Here is a 20,034-nt window from a genome sequence, read left to right as displayed (position 1 = left end):
TTTTGTATATTTTGATTCTTGCCTCATGTTTTGATTTATCTGCCAGTTCTATATTAAAGGTCAACCTGCATTTGCATCTGACTGCCAACTGCTCCCTGATACCAGATTATTTTTTCAAATTAATTTGAATTAATGGCGGCACGGTGGTGTAGTGGTTAGCACTGTCGCCTCACAGCAAGGAGGTCTGGGTTCGAGCCCCGTGGCCAACGAGGTCCTTTCTGTGCGGAGTTTGCATGTTCTCCCCGTGTCCGCGTGGGTTTCCTCCGGGTGCTCCGGTTTCCCCCACAGTCCAAAGACATGCAGGTTAGGTTAACTGGTGACTCTAAATTGACCGTAGGTGTGAATGTGAGTGTGAATGGTTGTCTGTGTCTATGTGTCAGCCCTGTGATGACCTGGCGACTTGTCCAGGGTGTACCCCGCCTTTCGCCCGTAGTCAGCTGGGATAGGCTCCAGCTTGCCTGCGACCCTGTAGAACAGGATAAAGCGGCTACAGATAATGAGATGAGATGAGAATTTGAATTAATTCCACAGTAAATCACATTAAGCCCCTGTGTGGCAACAAATAAACACCGTCAATAGGTTTATGAAAACATGTGGAAATTGTTTCCATTTAAGTGAATTCATTGAGGATGTTCTTAACATATGATATCATTTTGCCAGTTAGACAGTGAAGGATTCAAGTCAAAGGGAAGCTATGGCCTAATGGTTAGAGAAGCAGCTTTGGAACCAAAAGGTTCGATTCTCTGGACCAGCAGGAATGGCTGAAGTGCCTTTGAGCAAGGCACCTGACCCAAAACTGCTCCCCAGGCTGCTCTGGATATATTTTACATCACTCTGGATAAGGGTGTCTGCTAAATGCCTCTAATGTAATGTAAAATTCATCCAAAACAAATTGGATTAGTCAAAAGATTGCTGGAAGTGATATATGAATATAATTTAAAGGCTCAAATTTGTGGCACTAATGACAGAGGGTTAAAATACATCTGTGTGTGTGTGTGTGTTTATGAACCTGGATGGGGAAGCACGGCTCGGAGCGCTCGCAGCTCTCATCACAGTTAATGCCATTACTAAAGGACCGGATGCTGGGTGACATGGGGGTGAAGGACAGGTCGTGATCATTCCACTGACCGAAGAAGGTGATGAGAAGTGTGTACTCATTGTCCCCCTGAACATTTTGGTCCTGTGTGCTGAAAATGCGATTTGACACCAGCCTCACCTGGACAAGCACACGTGAAAACAAGAAGAAAACAAATACTGATATTCTGCTTTAGGAAAAGTAAAGACAAATAACATGAGTAGAAAATTCACAGATCTGGCCCTCTGGGGCAGCCCAGGGTGGCAGATACCATCTGGAATAAGTCTTGCCACTCCAACTGTAGATTGATGATACTAATCAGCCAATGCATTGATGTAATTAGGTGATTTTTTTTCAGAAAAGCTCACAAAGAATTTAAAATATAAAATAAAACTAGCCTCAAGACTTAAAAAAGGAAAGAATATGGCACAACTGTGACTCTGCCTAGATGAGGCCACCCATTAAAATTCATGACCAGGTAAGGAGGGCATTAACCAGAGAAGTAACCATAAGCCCAAGTGTAAAACTGATGGAGCTGGAGAGATCCACAGCTCAGATGGGAGAAGCTGTTGACAGGAAAACCATAGACCATTTGGCCTTGGTGCAAAGCGATACCTTCGGTGTAACCCCAACATTGCTCATCACTCCAGCCATACACTGAAGCATGGTGGTGAAAGCATCATATTGAGAGTTACCCTTGGCATCTCTGACTAATCCCAATCACTGACTTTTGGTGGATGGATTTCTGTAGACAATGAATATACAATAATCATGCTAATGGGATGTTCAAAGTTTGGGATTTTTTTTTAAATCACCAAACTCTGATTAACAGATTTCTACCCAAGTGGACTCCATACTTATGTATTGTAAATACTTTGTGCCATGTACTTATATACTTAGTACACCCTCTCCCCACCTATATTCCAGGTCTAAAATATGGAAACTCCCCTGAAAACACAAGCATACAAATGATATCATATAATCAGTTGCTATATAAAAGTCATTCATGTTAATTACAGACAGTCCTAAACCGAGAGTAATCAAGATGCCTTTTAAAATCTAGACAGAATTAAAAAATAAAAATTTAAAAATTTAAAAATAATGTTCTGTCATACCAGAGGCAGCACAACACCATTATAGAGTCTTCCTGGGTTCCATCCTTGAGGTTGGGAGATGGCATCTTCATAAACTGGAGGCAGCCAGCGGGTGAACGCTACGTTTGAAGCACCTCGAAGTGGATTTATACTACAAATTTAAAACAAAAGTCAGATATTATAATATCACAGCATCAAGTATGGATAGTATGAGATCAAACCGACTTATCAATTGAGGAATGTCTTCAACTCATTAATTTAATTTCGTTTAAGCACTAAAGATGTGTACAATTTGAGTGGCATTATCTAGAACAAAAACCCATGATAGATATTTTTTGAGCAAAATAATCTCTTTAAGCCCCAGACGATAAAACAGATGATTATTTGTAACAGTAACTGTCCCCAGAACCCTGACTAGCATCATGGCAGGAACAGTGGCATTTTTATGACTGACCCGTGTTTTGCATAGTGTTTTTTTTTTTTTTTAAATGTGTGTCTCTCACCGATTGTTGCAGATGCTGGTGGCTGTACGATATCGGTTCAGGTCTGGCATCATTCTGCACATTGGTGGCAGGGTTTGAGCGGCACAGCCAGTCAGACGCTCGATCGTCTCGAGTTCTTCATGAGTTAGCAGTGCTGAGAAAGAGAACAGACAAACAGGGTGAGCACACACACACACACACACAGCATTGGTGCAGATATACAGTATTGTGCAAAAGTCTTAGCCCCCCTATTTTTTATACACTTTGTTATAGATTTCTATTTTATGATTTCTACATTATCGAGTCAAAACATTACAAAAACATTTTAGAGTTCCAAACGTTCCAAATGTAAAAAACAAAACAAAACAAACATTTGTATCTGAGCAGCATATTATATAAAAGACCACTTTTTATATTAAAAAAGAAAATATAATGAAGGCTACTGGGTTTTGGTGCAAAATGAAGAAGCGAGTGTGACAGTCAAAGTGTCCAGAAGAACTGTGGCTGGTTCTGTAAGATGCTCAGTAAAACCTACAGCTCATTTCTTTATAAAACTGCGCTCATTGTACCTGAGACTACTTTTTTTTTTAACCCTTTGATGCAAAACATATGCACACCCCTTCTAATGCACAACATGGGTCAAAAATGACCCGCATTCATTTTCCAGGTTATTTCATGCTGACTGAGTTTTTCTTTGCTCTATCTTTTGAAATCAATTTATTTTATGATTGAATATTCCAAGTATTCTTTAAATATCTTGTTTTTAATTACCACAAATCATTAATTTAATTTTTTATTTCCTACTTTATGAACAAAAATACTTTTTATATTACTACACATGGGTCATCCAAGTGTGATTTAAAATTAAATGTCTTAATACTATAATAATAATTTGTTTCAAGTAATTACTTTAGCAGTGAATGGGGCCAGTTATTTATTTATTAACTATGTAGTTAGCTAAGCCAACTACAATAAAATTAGCTAACTAAAGTAGAATATGTCAACAGCTCGGTAGCTAATAGTAATTACTTGTAACTTTCTGACAAGTAATCTACTCACTCTCAAGGTAACCTAAACATAATACATTTTTTTCTAAGGTAATGTTAGAACAATTGAAAAACATTACTTGCATGTATTAGATGGGCAAAGGGCGCTGTGCTGAGCTGTGAAACGTCTGACACAAGCACAATTCACAGTTCCCACCAAACGCTGGAGTAGATGCATGCGGGTCGGTTCTGACCCATGCGTGTAAACTTGATGTAGAATTACAAAAGCTGTGCTTGTTCATAACTTAAGAAAGGAAAAATAAAAATGATGATTTGTGCTAAACAAAAACAAGATATTTACTGCATATTTGGAAAAGTAAATGACAAAATGAATTTATTTCAAAAGTATATCATAGAAACACTCAGCCGTACATGAAATAACCTGGAAAATGAATGCAGGTCGTTTTTGACCCATGTTGTGCATTAGAAGGGTAGTGATACAAAAAGGGTTTTTATTCAAAAAGTAAGAAAGGAAAAAATAAAATAAGGATGTATGACGATCAAAAACAAGTTAACTGAGGAATACCTTGAATACTGAATGATGGAATTAATTTATTGCAAAGATATAGAAGATAAAAACTCAGCCGGGTCACTTTTGACCCATGTTTTGCATCAAAGGGTTAAGCAAAGGGTCGTCTCACACCAAATATCGACTTTGTTTCATTTATTATGTCTTACTGCTTATGGTATTTTTTAATGTTGAAACATTTCATTTCATTATTTTTAAGCTATTTTTGGTCGACAGCATTTCTTCACACATGCCTAAGACTTTTGCACAGTACTGTATATGGCTGAGTGAAAAATCCTGTACATCTGGGACAACCTATTCTGTCACTTGGTATCAGATAAAGACAGAATATAATAATTATTTTACAGCCTGCTGCAGTGTTTTATTTACACTGTATGTATCCTATAATACAATTTACACAAGTCTGGAAAAAAGTTTGGATTGTGATGGTGCTACAGCGGTTCATGGCTGGGAGTCTAGGGAATAAACTTGTCCTTGCTCTCTGGGGAAAAGATGGTATTCTTGGGTTTCAGTCACGTGACTTTTTTAGCGCTTTCACTTCCGGGAAATTGCTGGTGGTCTAGCAAACCAAAACGGCTGCCGTAGTGCAAACGACTAGCGATAACTTATCAGAGTATGTTCGTAATCTAGAAGCATAAAGAAGATAAAGAAGAATCAATATAGATATTGTTAGGACTGGGACTGTTTTGGCCTCTAGAGGCCGCTGTTATTTCCTTTTCTTGTCATGTTTGTTTTGGCCTCTAGAGGCCGCCACTGTTCCTGTGTTTTGTGTTTGCGTTGATTGCCTGTTTGTCTTCATTATCGTCACCTGTGTTCAGTTTATTTTCTGTATTTATACTCCCTCTGTTTGGTCCCTATACGGAGTCTTTGTGCTATGCTGTTAGTGCTAGTTCCTTCTGTCCCATGTACCTTCCCTGTGTCTTAGCTTTCTTGGTTTTTGTTGCTTTCTTTTGGACTTTGTGGATTTTTGTTTTGACCTTTGGGTCTTCTGAGTGTTTAAGTTTTTGCCTCTTCTTTTCTGAGTTGGATTTTGGACATTGAACCTTGGGATATTTTTATTTTTGTATATCTTCTGAGCTTTTGGATTGTTCTTTTTGTTTTTTCCTTGGATTGTATATATTGTAAATAAGCTGTTTTTGGTACTCTACTTTCGCCTCACGCCGCTGCACTTGAGTCATTCCCCTGGTGGCCTAGTGGGGGTTTGCTGGATTATCACACAAGCGAACTGGGTTTGAATCCCAGCAAAACCCTAACAGATATATTCAGAAGATTGCTATGTGCGATGGAATCAACTCCTACAGTCTGGGAAAGAAGGATTTGTCATACAATCTCAAAAAACTACCCTTCAGTCGAGTTCCCCAACATCTCAAACTATCTGGTGCTGCAGACGTCCTTCTACACCACAAAACAGATGAAAGAGTACAGAGGCTTACAACTTCTTTGTATGTGGCTGTGTAAAGGACCTCGCTATCAAGTCGCTGCCCAATGAATCCTGTATTGTTTTTGCCTGTGTATGTTTTTTTTAAGCTTTTCGTTCGCATCTTTACAATGAAGCGCTGCAAGTTGAAGTGTAAACAAACAACAGTTGACTTGATTCTCACTTGTGTTGGCTCTTATCTCTCAGGTAAATCATTCACAAAGATCATCAGAAACCCCTTTTAAAGACCTGGATCTTAGTTAAACAAGACGGAGAAGTGATCACGGTGCATTGTAACTGTATGGCTGGGCAAGAATTGTCACGATCTTCATGCATATGGACTTTGTGAGGAGGAAACAAAGAAACAGCTGGGGACTTTTGTGCTTCGTGACTAAAAAAAAGTACCGTAAAATAATGACACATAGCAAGAAAAGGACTTGAAACACTAAGGACAGAGCTAAGAGGGAAATACAAACCTTTCACCAAGTGATCACTGCAGACTCAAGCATGCTTTGACTCGGCTCACTTCGATTTCAGTGAGAGGTTCAGAAGCCACCTTTCTCGACGTCTTTTTGTGAAAGCCTGTGTTTGTTCACCCTTTTTTATTAGTTCACAGGGAGCCCTGAAGAAACTTTTATCAGTTTCATGGTTTGATCGATTAGAACAACCTAAAACAACGCAAGTGTAAGGCATTTTTCATGCGAGCAATGCACCTTCTCCGTACAAATGCTTTGTCAGCTGAACTTTGGTAGACCACCAGCTAAAGTTTTGAATAACTAATGAGGCAGATGTGACATCACGTGAAACCCAAAAATAATCACAACACTAGTGAATCGTGTGAATCTGTGAGCTCATGCATGCGTAAGAGGGCAGATAGCACTTTCATCTGAGTGTCTTATGCTGCCATGTGTCTCGGTGAAAGTGTGTGTTAGATCAAACTCTTCTGAGTTGGTAGCTCTTGTATGATGTAGAGAGTTGGACAGTGACTTTAAAACCTAGTCACGTGTGTGTGTGGGTGTCAGACCTGTGGCATTAATAGATCTCTTGTGTGTATGGTGTGTTTTCTCAGAGATGATCCTCAATGTCTGCTCCAGGTAATCTGCAGCTCTTACAGCCTGACGCGCCTTCCGTTTCGGCTGCTTCATCAGACGCAGTATATCAGCTGGATTGATGGAATCGTTCCTGCGCACTCTCTCAAGGCTCCTGCAAACACAGACACACAGATATAATACACATACACTTCAGTATGAGAACGCAGTGCTCACTCAGTATATAGTGCAGTGCAATAGTTTGCACCCCTTTGGATTCTGAGTGATAAAATGAAAAATGTTCCTTTATTATAGTGTTATTATACAAAACACAATTTCATGTTTATTAAATGTTATTTTCCTTTTGGAAACTTGTTAAAACATCAGCCCAAATATCAAAGTCTAATGCCGCTTTTCCACTACAAACGCGGCTGAGTCGGGCTGAGCCGTGCCGTGCTGAGTCGAGCTGAGTGGGGCTATTGGAGTTGCATTTCGACTACAACCGCGCTGAACCGTGCTGGCTGGAAGTGGGTGGACACATTGGGTGGAGTTAGCGAAAGTGGGTGGACGTCACGTGATGTCGTTAAGCAGCGCAAACAGTGACATCAGTGAGCTTTTAAGCGGTAGTCTCACGACCCGAATAGTAAACAATAAACATGGAGGACATGGAGTCGTTAGTGTTGCTGGTCTTGGTGCTGTGGCTTGTTGTCACCGACAACGCGGACAGATACTGGCAAGAGCGTATAGATGAGGCGAGGCGCATAAGGCTTCAGAAATTCTCGTAATTCGTAATTCTTCTCCTTCCGGGTTTGCGGTGTTTACAGATCCCAGCGCGCTCGCGGGGCGTGTGTGGGCATGTGAGGACACTCCTCCTGACCAATCAGTGCACAGGGGAGTGTCTGCTCACGCCTCCAGCCTCACTCGGCACGGTTTGGCTCGCTTCAGCCCCACTCCAAAACGGTGCGAGTTTTAGGGGCTAAGCAGGGCTGAAGCGAGCTGAGTCGTGCTGGTTTTTGGTAGTCGAAACGCGAGCCGTGTCGGGCTGAAGTGAGCTGAAGCGAGCTGAAAAAGGGTAGTGGAAAAGGGCCATAAGTTTGTAGTTATGTGAATTGTCTCAAATTTCTCGAAGTTTTCACCCCGACTGATACGCTGTAGTTCATTTATTTGAATATATTTCATTAATATATTTGTTAAGATTTGCCGCTGAAGGGACCGCTATAAAAATTCTTGCTGTTTTTTTTTATTATTATTTCATGTAAATGTGCCCAAACAATTTTTATTTTTATTTTTTAAAGGAGACCCCTAACAGCAACACACAAGCTATAGCTGCCAGAGCCACTGATTAACATTATACACACAGTAGCAGGCTCTTGATATGTTGTATGGTTCAACAGCTTTTCAAAAACTATTGTTTTTTCATTCTATTGTAGTAGAAAAAAATGTCCATGTACTATTTTTAACTTGTGATAAACTTTCTTTTGTTGTCATCATTTTGAATGAGGGTGTGCAAACTTTTACATTCCACTGTAATATGTTACAGTTGAATATCTCATTATCTGTAGCCGCTTTATCCTGTTCTACAGGGTCGCAGGCAAGCTGGAGCCTATCCCAGCTGACTACGGGTGAAAGGCGGGGTACACCCTGGACAAGTCGCCAGGTCATCACAGGGCTGACACATAGACACAGACAACCATTCACACTCACAATTGAATATAACGATACAAAAAAAAATGGTAAAAACTTGTCATGAACACTTCCTACTTCTTGTTTATGGCTAATTTAGGTTTGGCTTGGCCACACCCCCTGATTATTGTACAATACTAGTCAAAAGTTTGACTTTTTTTTTTAAATTAATTAAAATCACTTCATGTCTTAAAGTAATGATGGATGTCATTTCTCTTTACTTATTTCAGTGGTTCTTGACATAATATGGATTACTACAGGTGTGGATGGAATAGGGTTCCTCGCCTGCGACGGAGTAAGTGGGGCGAAGTATTGTAATTAATTCAGTTTGTTTATGTGTCTGTCTGTTAACAATCTTGCATCTAGACGGTTGCACCGATTGACTTCAAATTATCAGGGTAGGTGGGCAATGGTCTGTAGATTACCTGATTACATTTTGGGGGTAATCGGGTCAAGGTGAAGGTCAAGGTCACTGGAAAGGTCAACCTTTCAGCCAAAATAACATTTTCCATTATAACTCAAACAGTTGCTGATAGACAAATCTTTACTATTATGAGCATATAGGAACTCCCATAGGGCCTTTCATTTGGCACCATGATCTTTGACCATGAGTGACCTTGAAAGGTCAAACTCAAGGTCATGGATTTTCAGAGGGCTGTAACTTGAAAACAGTTGATGGTAGACAGACATTTACCATTATCAACTTGTAGGAAGTGCCATATGGGCTTTCATTTCGCACCATGACCTTTGACCTTGAATGACTTTGAAATGTCAAACTCAAGGTCATGGATTTTCATAGGACTATAACCTGACAGCTGATGATTGAGAAATATTACCATTATCAACATATAGGTATAGAATAAGTGCTGCCAGATGAGGTTTGTTTTGTCTGGCAACACTTGTATTATTTGCATTTTTATTATTTACTATTTGATCTCAAACACATTAAGAAGGCAATAAATTAATTCACTAATTAACTTTTGATGAGACACACCTGTTAATTGAAAAGCGTTCCAGGTGACTACCTCATGAAGCTGGTTAAGATAATGCCAATAGTGTGCAAAGCATCATCAAGGTAAATGCTGGATACTTAGAATCTAAAATACGAAACTTTTTTTGCTTTTTAACACTTCTTCCATCCATGTTCCAACTGTCATTTCATAGCTTTAATGTCTTCAGTATTGTTCTACAATGTAGAAAATAGTCCAAATATAGAAAAACCTATCAATGAGTTGGTGTGTCCAAACTTTTGACTGGTACTGTACACATCATTGTTGCCCCTTGTTATTGGCTATATTGTGTTTCTTTTGACTGTGTGTTTTTAAGAAATTATATTTCTTTTTTTGTAGACTGTATTCATAGTCTTATATTCCTGCAGCAGTTTAGTTCCTGTGCTTCTTGTTATGGATAGTTCTTCGGTAACAGAAGTACATTCACTGCAAAATGTGGTAACTTTTTGAGTTGCAGTACTCAAGATAATGTTATGAAATAAAAATTTCACACTGTATGGGGTATCTTTTGACCCTAAAAAAAGCAAAGAAAGATAGGCTATGTTTACATCTGAACACAAAATCTTTTATGAGGAAAGAAAAGTCAGTAACAGAATTACGTCAGGGGAAAAAAAACCTGAGCTTTCATTTCTTAAATTCAAACCAAGACTTCTCTGAAGTGACATCACTATAACTGGGGTGATGATTTTTAAAATATGGCTTTCAGTACATTTGGCCTTGGATTCCAGAGTTTAGTAATATCACTGAGCTGACAAGTTAAGGCAATGTGAATAATTTCACAATTTTGGCCTCTCTGCTGAAGAATTGCTCTTTTCTACATCTGTTTATTATCTTGTTCATAGACTTTCAGTTTACACGTGTTAATCTTGGATAAACAACTTTTCTTTACCATCCTCCAAGTAAGACCTAAGTCCACTCTGGTACAACAGGTTAAAAAAATGTTGACTCACTTTTGACGAGAGTACAAATAAGAGTCATCTACGATTTGTTTGGCTTCCTTGATGGCATCCAGAATGAAAGGCCTGCACAAACTGCACTCTTCAGATCCTATACAACAACGACAGCACAGCACAGTCACATTCATGAAAATACCCAGAACAAAGCTGAAGAGTCAGATTGCAGACTGGTGAATGTGTTTGAAGTGGTCCTGATTCACATTTATGAGCAGTGATAAAATCAGCATCACTAGTATAAACATACAATGCCTTGCAAAAGTATTAATCCCCCTTGGTGTTTGTCCTGTTTTGTTGCATTAAAATGTGGAATTGAAGTGGATTTTTTTGGGGGGTTAACACTATTTGATTTACACAACATACCTACCACTTTAAAGGTGCAAATTGTTTGATTATTGTGACACAAACAATATTATTACACATTTGCGTGAAGATATGAAGTTTATCTTCAAGTAGTGAACATATACACCAGTGAGTGACAAGAATGAGTGAAAATATTTTCAACATGAGAAGATAAACTTCATATCTTTGTGCCACCATGTAACGTTCTTTATATTATATGGACACATCCACAAAAAAAAGCAAGTTAATCAAAAGAATTTTAATGTTGAACCAGTTCACCATTTTGACAATGCATGTCTAGTCAGCAGGAAAACATTAGGAGTGACGTCATCAGAGTGAAATATTGGGAATTATTATATATACAGGAGACTTTTTCGATAGAATAAAAATGTGTTCTATTCCCTTCAAGCAGGTTTCATTCATTTGGCTTGATAGGATGCAATATTGTTAGCATATCGCTTATCCTACGTGCATTACATCACTCTACCCAGTGGAGAATGAGCAGTGACTATGGTTTACGATATTGCATGGTTGTCAAGACAACATGACGTCACACGTCAGAGATGTAAAACTTCTGTGCTAGCGAGCGACTGTGAAAATTTATAAACAAACATGGCTGCCTGGTTTGCTTTGTTAAATACAGATTTTGAGAGAATTTTGAAAGAGAAAGACATGCTGAACACCCAAAAGGAATGTATAATAATAATAATAATAATATTGGCTGGCTTTTTTTTGTGGTATATCAGATATTCCTTTCAGCTACTCGTCTTCGACTCATTCAATATCGTGCTAGCTGAATGGAATATATCTGATATACCACGGAAAAAAGCCAGCCAATATTATTTAAATATGTCACTCAGATCCGTGTTGTATTTCGTATGAAAAATGCGAGTTTTTCAACACAAGAAGATAAACTTCATACCTTCAAGCCAACGTGTGATTTTCTTTTTATTGTATCGGCATATTCACAAAGAAAAAGTACCCAGATTTATCAAAACAATTCATCGATTTCCTCATGAGTGACATATAGAGATTTATGTCACGGTTTTGGTTCTCCATGTCCCGGATGAAAAATACAAGTGGTGTATTTCCCAGTAAAACACTTGGGTCAATTTTATATATATATATATATATATATATATATATATATATATATATATATATATATATGGATATGAACCATATTTTTGTCTCATTGAAGATTTCCATATATGGGAAACACTTGTCATATATCCCAGTCTTTGTCTTATACCGGTATATAGAAAAACTGTGATTACCAGATTTAATAAACAGACAGTTTTAGAATTATGAAATATTTTAAACAAAGAAAGTAAATGTTGAATATCTTGAATATTTAATATTATTTCTAAATCCCTATTTAAATTGAAGTAAATGTGTGATATTGACCATGTTAACTGCTTTGTACAAAAGGTCAGGTTTTCCTCATCTCTTATCTCTTCTATTGTTGAATCTGTTCAGACGGCACTCCAACGGATTTGATCTAAAATGGATCATAAGGTTTTGTACAAACTTGTGGAGTCCATGCAGCTCGAATGTACACTGTCATGAAAGCAAAAGACACACTGTACAACCTAAAATAAAATTTAGAAAATTCTATTTTATGTTGTACTGTGTGTATTTTTTTTCTTTTCGCATGTCTGATAACTTGTTGGTGTAACATCATTTTCCAGCTTGGGATCAATAAAGTAAATCAATCAATCAATCAATCAATCAATCAATCAATCAATCAATCAATCAATCAATCAATCAATTAATTATCTATCTATTAAAGCAAAAAGAGGATGAACCAAAGGTATCTGGTTATTTAGCACAAAAGTCTTTTAGCACAAGTTCTAAAGTATCTTAGCACAACTCTGTTTTTTAGCACAACTCTGGATTATGGTCACAATAATAATAATAATAATAATAATAATAATAATAATAATAATAATAATAATAAATACTCATCTTGATATAGGAAGTGGTTTATTATGATTGCTTAGGGACTGGAAGCCCTGAAACATGGACTGAAAATCTGATTCTTTGGTGTCTTTGGATATTTGTACTTAAGCCATAACAAACCTTGAATTGTGGGCACCTCCATAGATAACTTCAGTCACTTCTGATCATATCACAAATTTAACTGACTGTCAATAATTACACATTTGCCAAATTAATTAACCAGGGGATTATGTTTTCTTTCGACCTTTTTTCCTTTTGTAAAAAAAAAGAACAAACAAAAAGCTTTCTTTAAACTCTTATCATGTTGTAAATTTCGCTTGACTTTTCATTCTTCAGCAAATTAGCAAATTGTAAATAATAACAAGAAGACAGAGTCATCTATATCCCCTGCCCTATATACCAACTATATACCAAGTTTCAAGATATTATTTGTCGCATTTTTCAAGTTCTGCTGCAGGAAACCAACTCAACCTCTTTACACTGATCTCAGCAGTCCGTGACATAAGCCCACCGGACCTTTGGTCCAGGTGAGCTAAAAATTAAAATTTCTCCCATTTCTTAGTATCAAAAGGCACATATACATTACTTAATCAACACATATACCAACTTTCAAGACTATACCACTCATAGTTTAAGTTCTGCTCCGAAAACAAAACCTACCCCTAAGACTAACCTGAGAGACTAAGTCTGAAATTGTTTCCATGGATACAATAAAAATAAAAATTTCTCAAATTTCTTAGTATGAAAAGGCACATCTATATCACCTTGTTAATATGTATACCAAGTTTCAAATCTGTATCATGAATAGTTTTGGATATATGCTCCAGAAACGAATGTTGCTCTTAGAAATTAAGTCAAAATCTATTTTTTATGTAAAAATTTGAAAAAAAAATTTTTTTTCAAAAATCCAAAATAGCAAAAGGCACCAGTTCACATGTTGCTTGATATGTATACAAAGTTTCATGAAGATATCTTCAGTAGTTTTAAATATGTAGAGCTCTTTTCCAAAATGCTATAACTCCATTTTGATTGTTTTCAGAAAAATGACATTTATTTACCCAGACCCATAAATTTTGCAAATATTTAATTTATCCTGTTATAATAGATAGCTGGTTTAGTCTGAACATTTTCAACAATAATTGACAAATCTAACAACAATGTTATTGATTATAAATCCAAAGTTTATTATATATTTTCAAAACACTATAAATCCACTCATTTTTTCTGTCTTTCTGTTTTTAAAACAAGAGAACATGCTGTAGATATATAATATCAGGAACTTTCATCATACAATTTATAATAAAATCAAATAAATTATATAAACACTTCAATAACATTCATTCATTTATGTTTAATCTTACGTTTTAATCTTACGTTAACGCCTCCTAGAACTGCCACCTTATCCCCTCCTAGAACTGCCACCTTATTGTGGTAGAGGGGTTTGTGTGCTTGAATGATCCTAGGAGCTATGTTGTCGGGGGCATTACGCCCCTGTTAGGGTCTCCCAAGGCAGACAGGTCCTAGGTGACAGGCCAGACCAAGAGCAGTTCATCAAAACCCCTTATGAAGAATAATCAATCAAGGACCATGACATCGCCCGGTATGGCGCAGCCGGGGCCCCACCCTGGAGCCAGGCATGGGGTTGGGGCTCGTATGCGAGCGCTTGGTGGCCAGGCCTTTGCCCACGGGGCCCGGCCGGGCTCAGCCCGAAGTGGTGACGTGGGCCCGATCTCCTGTGGGTTCACCACCCACAGAGGTAGCCGTAAGGGGCTGGTGCAGTGTGGATTGGGCGGCAGTCAAAGGCAGGGGCCTCGACGACCTGATCCCCGGACACAGCGGCTAGCTGTTGGGACATGGAATGTCACTTCGCTGGGGGGGAAAGAGCCTGAGCTTGTGCGGGAGGTTGAGAGGTACCGGCTAGAGATAGTCGGGCTTACCTCCACGCACAGCTTGGGCTCCAGAACCCAGCTCCTCGAGAGGGGCTGGATTCTCCAATTCTCTGGAGTCGCCCATGGTGAACGGCGGCGGGCTGGTGTGGGCTTGCTTATAGCTCCCCAGCTCAGCCACCATGTGTTGGAGTTTACCTCAGTGAACGAGAGGGTCGCCTCTCTGCACCTTCGGATTGGGGAGAGGGCTCTTGCTGTTGTTTGTGCCTACGGGCCGAATAGCAGTATAGAGTATCCGGCCTTCTTGGAGTCTTCTTGGCTCGCATTGCCAGCAGTAAGTCAGACCTGTTCCCAGTGCATGTTGGACTCCGGCAGGGCTGCCCTTTGTCACCAGTTCTGTTCATAATTTTTATGGACAGAATTTCTAGGCACAGCCAGGGGCCGGAAGGAATCCTGTTTGGGAACCACAGGATTTCATCTCTGCTTTTTGCGGATGATGTTGTCCTGTTGGCTTCTTCAAACCAGGACCTTCAGCATGCACTGGGGCGGTTTGCAGTCGAGTGTGAAGCGGTTGGGATGAGAATTAGCACCTCCAAGTCCGAGGCCATGGTTCTCGACCGGATAAGGGTGGCTTGCCCTCTCCAGGTTGGTGGAGAAGTCCTGCCTCAAGTGGAGGAGTTTAAGTATCTTGGGATTTTGTTCACGAGTGAGGGAAGGATAGAGCGTGAGATCGACAGGCGGATCGGTGCGGCCTCCGCAGTGATGCAGTCGCTTTACCGGTCCATCATGGTGAAGAAGGAGCTGAGCCAAAAGGCAAAGCTCTCAATTTACCGGTCGATCTACGTTCCGATTCTCACCTATGGTCATGAGCTTTGGGTAATGACCGAAAGAACAAGATCACGGATACAAGCAGCCGAAATGAGTTTCTTTCGCAGGGTGGCTGGGCGCTCTCTTAGAGATAGGGTGAGAAGCACAGTCACTCGGGAGGAGCTCGGAGTAGAGCCGCTGCTCCTCCACATCGAGAGGAATCAGCTGAGGTGGCTCGGGCATCTCTTTCGGATGCCTCCTGGATGCCTCCCTGGGGAGGTGTTCCAGGCATGTCTCCCTGGGAGGAGGCCCCAGGGAAGACCCAGGACACGCTGGAGGGACTATGTCTCTCGGCTGGCCTGGGAACGCCTCGGTGTTCTTCCTGAGGAGCTGGCAGAGGTGTCTGGGGAAAGGGAAGTTTGGGCTTCCATGCTCAGACTGCTGCCTCCGCGACCCGGCCCCGGATAAGCGGAAGAAAACGAGACGAGACTTACTTTTTAAGGCTGTCCACCACAGAAAACAACTAACTAAATAACAAATGGCCAGTTAGTTAAATTTTTTAAATGCAATCCATTCAAAGTGACACCTTAAATAGCATGACAAAACCACTAATTAAATAACAATAATCAACATTGATAAAAATACATTCAATAGTCAAGTTTTTCAGTAAAGTGTTGAACCTGTAAAAGTAGCACCATTACCTGCTACATAAAACAAATAACTTAAAAATAACACACATCCAAATGACCTTAGTGCTCAATCTTAAATTCATTCTTAAATCTTAAACCTGTCTAACAACACCAAATAAGTACAGATACAGCTGACGTGAGTAATAAGCCTGTCCTACTGGAGTTTTTGGAAGAATCAAGTTTTGCATCATATCAAAGCAGACTGTTACATAATCTTTAGCAACTCTGCCTAAAAGGTCATAGAACACTCGAGCTCTGCGAAGATGCAAAATGAATGATGTGGATTCTATCTGCTTCTCTCTCTTGGTCACGCTGACCGAACTCTGATTGATCTAGAGGAAATGTCGCACTCAGCCAAAAAACAGGTGTAGCGCCTATCACATTTTGGAGAGAAACTACAATTTGCAGCACATATAAACACGCTATAAAAATATAGCGATTTGGCATGAAACATTAATGGAGCAGTGAATAGGCTCAGCACACAGCAGAATAGTGCGACGAACTCATTTTTTTTTTTTTATTTGGCATTTATCGCGTTTTGGAAAAGAGCTCTTCATATACGGTATAGCCCGGAAACGAAAACGTGACTGGACAGCTGGTCGGAACCCGTTTCTATATCTCCTGCCAAACTTCATTTGGGCGGGGGATAAATATGATATAATTTAAGCTTAGCATTTTAATAAAGACAAAACAAACTTGGTTGTAGTGGTGTACTCTGTCAGGGTACGTGCTGTGTTAAATAATTTGGAGGAGGACTGGTGACTAACATACAGGCTACATCAAACATGGTGGTTTCAAAATGATGGAGTGGGGAAATACACTTGCTCGTTTTCGATCGGGATCTTGGCAACTTTCATAAAAAAATCCATCAAACATCTTTAAGCATGATCAGTAAATATTCATAATAAAGATTACGTGTTCTTGGAGCTTGTGCTAAAAGACCTTTTTGCTAAATAACCCTCAACCAAACCAAATACTAGAAATTCATGTAAATATTAAAATGTTAAAAAAAAAAGATTCTCTCAGGTGGTTGTCAGTAGTATAATGTGCAATGAAAGCTGTTTTCTTGGATTAGAAAAGAATGAAAACAGAAGCATTTTCACTCGTGGTTGATACAGTGGTGCTTGAAAGTTTGTGAACCCTTTAGAATTTTCTATATTTCTGCATAAATATGACCTAAAACATCATCAGATTTTCACACAAGTCCTAAAAGTAGATAAAGAGACCCCAGTTAAACAAATGAGACAAAAATATTATACTTGCTCATTTATTTATTGAGGAAAATGATCCAATATTGCATATCTGTGAGTGGCAAAAGTATGTGAACCTCTAGGATTAGCAGTTACTTTGAAGGTGAAATTAGAGTCAGTCTGTTTTCAATCAATGGGATGACAATCAGGTGTGAGTGGGCACCCTGTTTTATTTAAAGAACAGGGATCTATCAAAGTCTGATCTTCACAACACGTTTGTGGAAGTGTATCATGGCACGAACAAAGGAGATATCTGAGGACCTCAGAAAAAGTGTTGTTGATGCTCATCAGGCTGGAAAAGGTTACAAAACTATCTCTAAAGAGTTTGGACTCCACCAATCCACAGTCAGACAGATTGTGTACAAATGGAGGAAATTCAAGACCATTGTTCCCCTCCCCAGGAGTGGTCGACCAACAAAGATCACTCCAAAAGCAAGGCATGCAATAGTCGGCAAGGTCACAAAGGACCCCAGGGTAATTTCTAAGCAACTGAAGGCCTCTCTCACATTGGCTCATATAATATTGGATCATTTTCCTCAATAAATAAATGACCAAGTATAATATTTTTTTTCTCATTTGTTTAACTGGGTTCTCTTTATCTACTTTTAGGACTTGTGTGAAAATCTGATTATGTTTTAGGTCATATTTATGCAGAAATACAGAAAATTCTAAAGGGTTCACAAACTTTCAAGCACCACTGTATATACTGTATATGCAAGTTTTTAAGCCCATAAATGGAAATGTAGCTGAGTCTTTTGGCCCATATATGGAAATCTTGAATGCGACAGAAGGAAGTCAGTGAATGTATATTCCTCTTTTGCATGGAACAGAACCAGAAGTAAAGGTTTGCATTTTGAAGTCTGGTTCCCCCCCATCACCACCAAAAAAAAAAAATTCCGACATTAACAACTGATTAGACTAATGTTCCTTTTCGTGAGTCTCTTTTCACTGCATGATGAAATCGCATGTACTTGGTAAGGATTTTGACATCTTTAGGCACTGTTTTTATCACAGCATTTGTTCAACTGCCACCTTACACAACATGATCTTTGCATAAAGCCTTAATCGAGTTTAAATAATGAATAAAACAACATTTCCACATTGGTTTGCTGAAATTATAAGTAAATTTGATTTGTAAATTTCTTTGATTGCACTTTAAGTTTGACAGTGAACACTGAGTATATTTTTAAAAAAGCAATGCAACGAATGTATCTAATCAGGAAGTTAGATTCATATGGGGTTAGCAAGTCCATTCGAGAGACAGTATACAGAAGCCTTGTGGAAAGTGTTTTGACTTTTAATATGCATACATGGTATGGGAACCTTGGGGCTAAGAACAGGAATAGAATAACAAGAATTGTTAGCATGGCAAGTAAAATTATTGGAAGAGGCCAGAAACAGCTGGGTCATAGCTATGAGACACAGGTCAAACAAAAAGCCCAACAAATTGTGTCTGACTGTATGCATCCCCTGTTCAGAGAGTTTATTAAATTGCCCTCAGGAAGATGTTTTAGAGCTGCAACTGCAACCAAAAACATCTACAAAAAATCATTTATACCAACTGCGATAACATTTCTAAACTCAAAATAGGCATGAAACATCCATATTTGTGTACTAGGCTTCTTCTGTATCGTGTCTATGCAATGTTTATTAATTAATTGTGTGGGTTTTTTTTAACAACTACCTGTGGAGCCAAAGATAAATTTCCACATTTGTGGACCAATAAAGTATATTTGAAAAATTTCAGTCCTGGGGAAAAAATAAACCCACTGAACCTTTAACCTTTGGAAGCTCAGCATAATCAGTATCTATATCCATCTTCTCAGTGTTTCTGAAATGTTTATTGGTCCTGGTTTATCTCACCTGATACAGTGAGAGAGCTGAGCGTGCAGCACAGTCCCAGCACCACGACAGACGTTAACAGATTCATGTCTGAAGCACAGATGCACACACGACAGTTCAGAACAAGGACATGAAATTTGTCTTCTCCTGATCTGTAGCGAGGAAAAAAGTGACATAAATGCAGTTCAATAACAGAGTAGAATTTTTTTTTTTTACATTAAAAGAGAGTCAAAATGTCACAGGCATGTTGCCTGCGACCCTGTAGAACAGGATAAAGCGGCTAGAGATAATGAGATGAGATGAGATGAGAGTCAAAATGTCGTCACTTTAAAGCTCATAGGCAACAGTTTTAATTTTATGCACATTTGAAACTTTATATGTTAAAAAACCCTCTGTAATTTTCTTCTGGTCCCAAGAAGTATTGTTAATAAGTAATAATTAAAATAAGTTAGCATGGATTGTGGTGAATTTCTGTTCGGCTAGTTTCGTGACCACTCGGCGCGTGATGTCATTTAAGCCAAACAAACAGCTTGAGTTGAGTCCACTTCCGTTTACTTACATTGCTGTTCAGCTTGAGTGCAGACGCGCGTTCAGGAATTTCCAAAGAAAAAGCGTGCCTTATTGTTGTGCAGTGAACTGTAACAACAGAACCGGTTCAGGAAGAAGTTTTTACCTTTTTCCGAGAGAGGAGAAGAGGCAGAGAGAGTAGATTGGCTTTTTCCGAAAAAGGGGAAGATTGGAAGTAAACATTTTTACTTTTGTTTGCAATTGACAAGTCAAGAATCCTGAGGGATCCTGTACAATCATTGTGGAAATGAGACAAAGGGATATTTCCTCGCTTAGAGTAGGCTATAAATAGTATAATGCCACGGATGGCAGGCTAATGTGGCCTACTGGCGCACTGTCAATTAATCGTTACCTATATCCACTAGGGAGGGC

General features: G+C 39.0%; 1 protein-coding gene across 4 annotated transcripts in view; it reads right to left on the bottom strand.

The window, feature by feature from the left end:
* mpx (myeloid-specific peroxidase) overlaps positions 1 to 20,034 on the bottom strand; it is a 38,779-nt gene that overhangs the window by 15,160 nt on the left and 3,585 nt on the right. For 3 of the 4 annotated variants that reach the window (XM_060909529.1, XM_060909530.1, XM_060909532.1), the window contains exons 3-8: positions 19,117 to 19,185; positions 10,315 to 10,411; positions 6,668 to 6,846; positions 2,673 to 2,805; positions 2,191 to 2,320; positions 1,010 to 1,216 (exon numbers count right to left, since the gene is read on the bottom strand). In XM_060909529.1, the coding sequence (XP_060765512.1) occupies positions 1,010 to 1,216; positions 2,191 to 2,320; positions 2,673 to 2,805; positions 6,668 to 6,846; positions 10,315 to 10,411; positions 19,117 to 19,185 (815 nt within the window). Of the gene's footprint in view, positions 1 to 1,009; positions 1,217 to 2,190; positions 2,321 to 2,672; positions 2,806 to 6,667; positions 6,847 to 10,314; positions 10,412 to 19,116; positions 19,248 to 20,034 lie in introns of all 4 variants that reach the window. The other variant, XM_060909533.1, reaches the window with a different exon arrangement.

This window comes from Neoarius graeffei, chromosome 25 (assembly GCF_027579695.1).
Source record: "Neoarius graeffei isolate fNeoGra1 chromosome 25, fNeoGra1.pri, whole genome shotgun sequence".
NCBI classification, from domain to species: Eukaryota; Metazoa; Chordata; class Actinopteri; order Siluriformes; family Ariidae; genus Neoarius; species Neoarius graeffei.
This window is presented reverse-complemented; position numbering and strand designations above follow the sequence as displayed.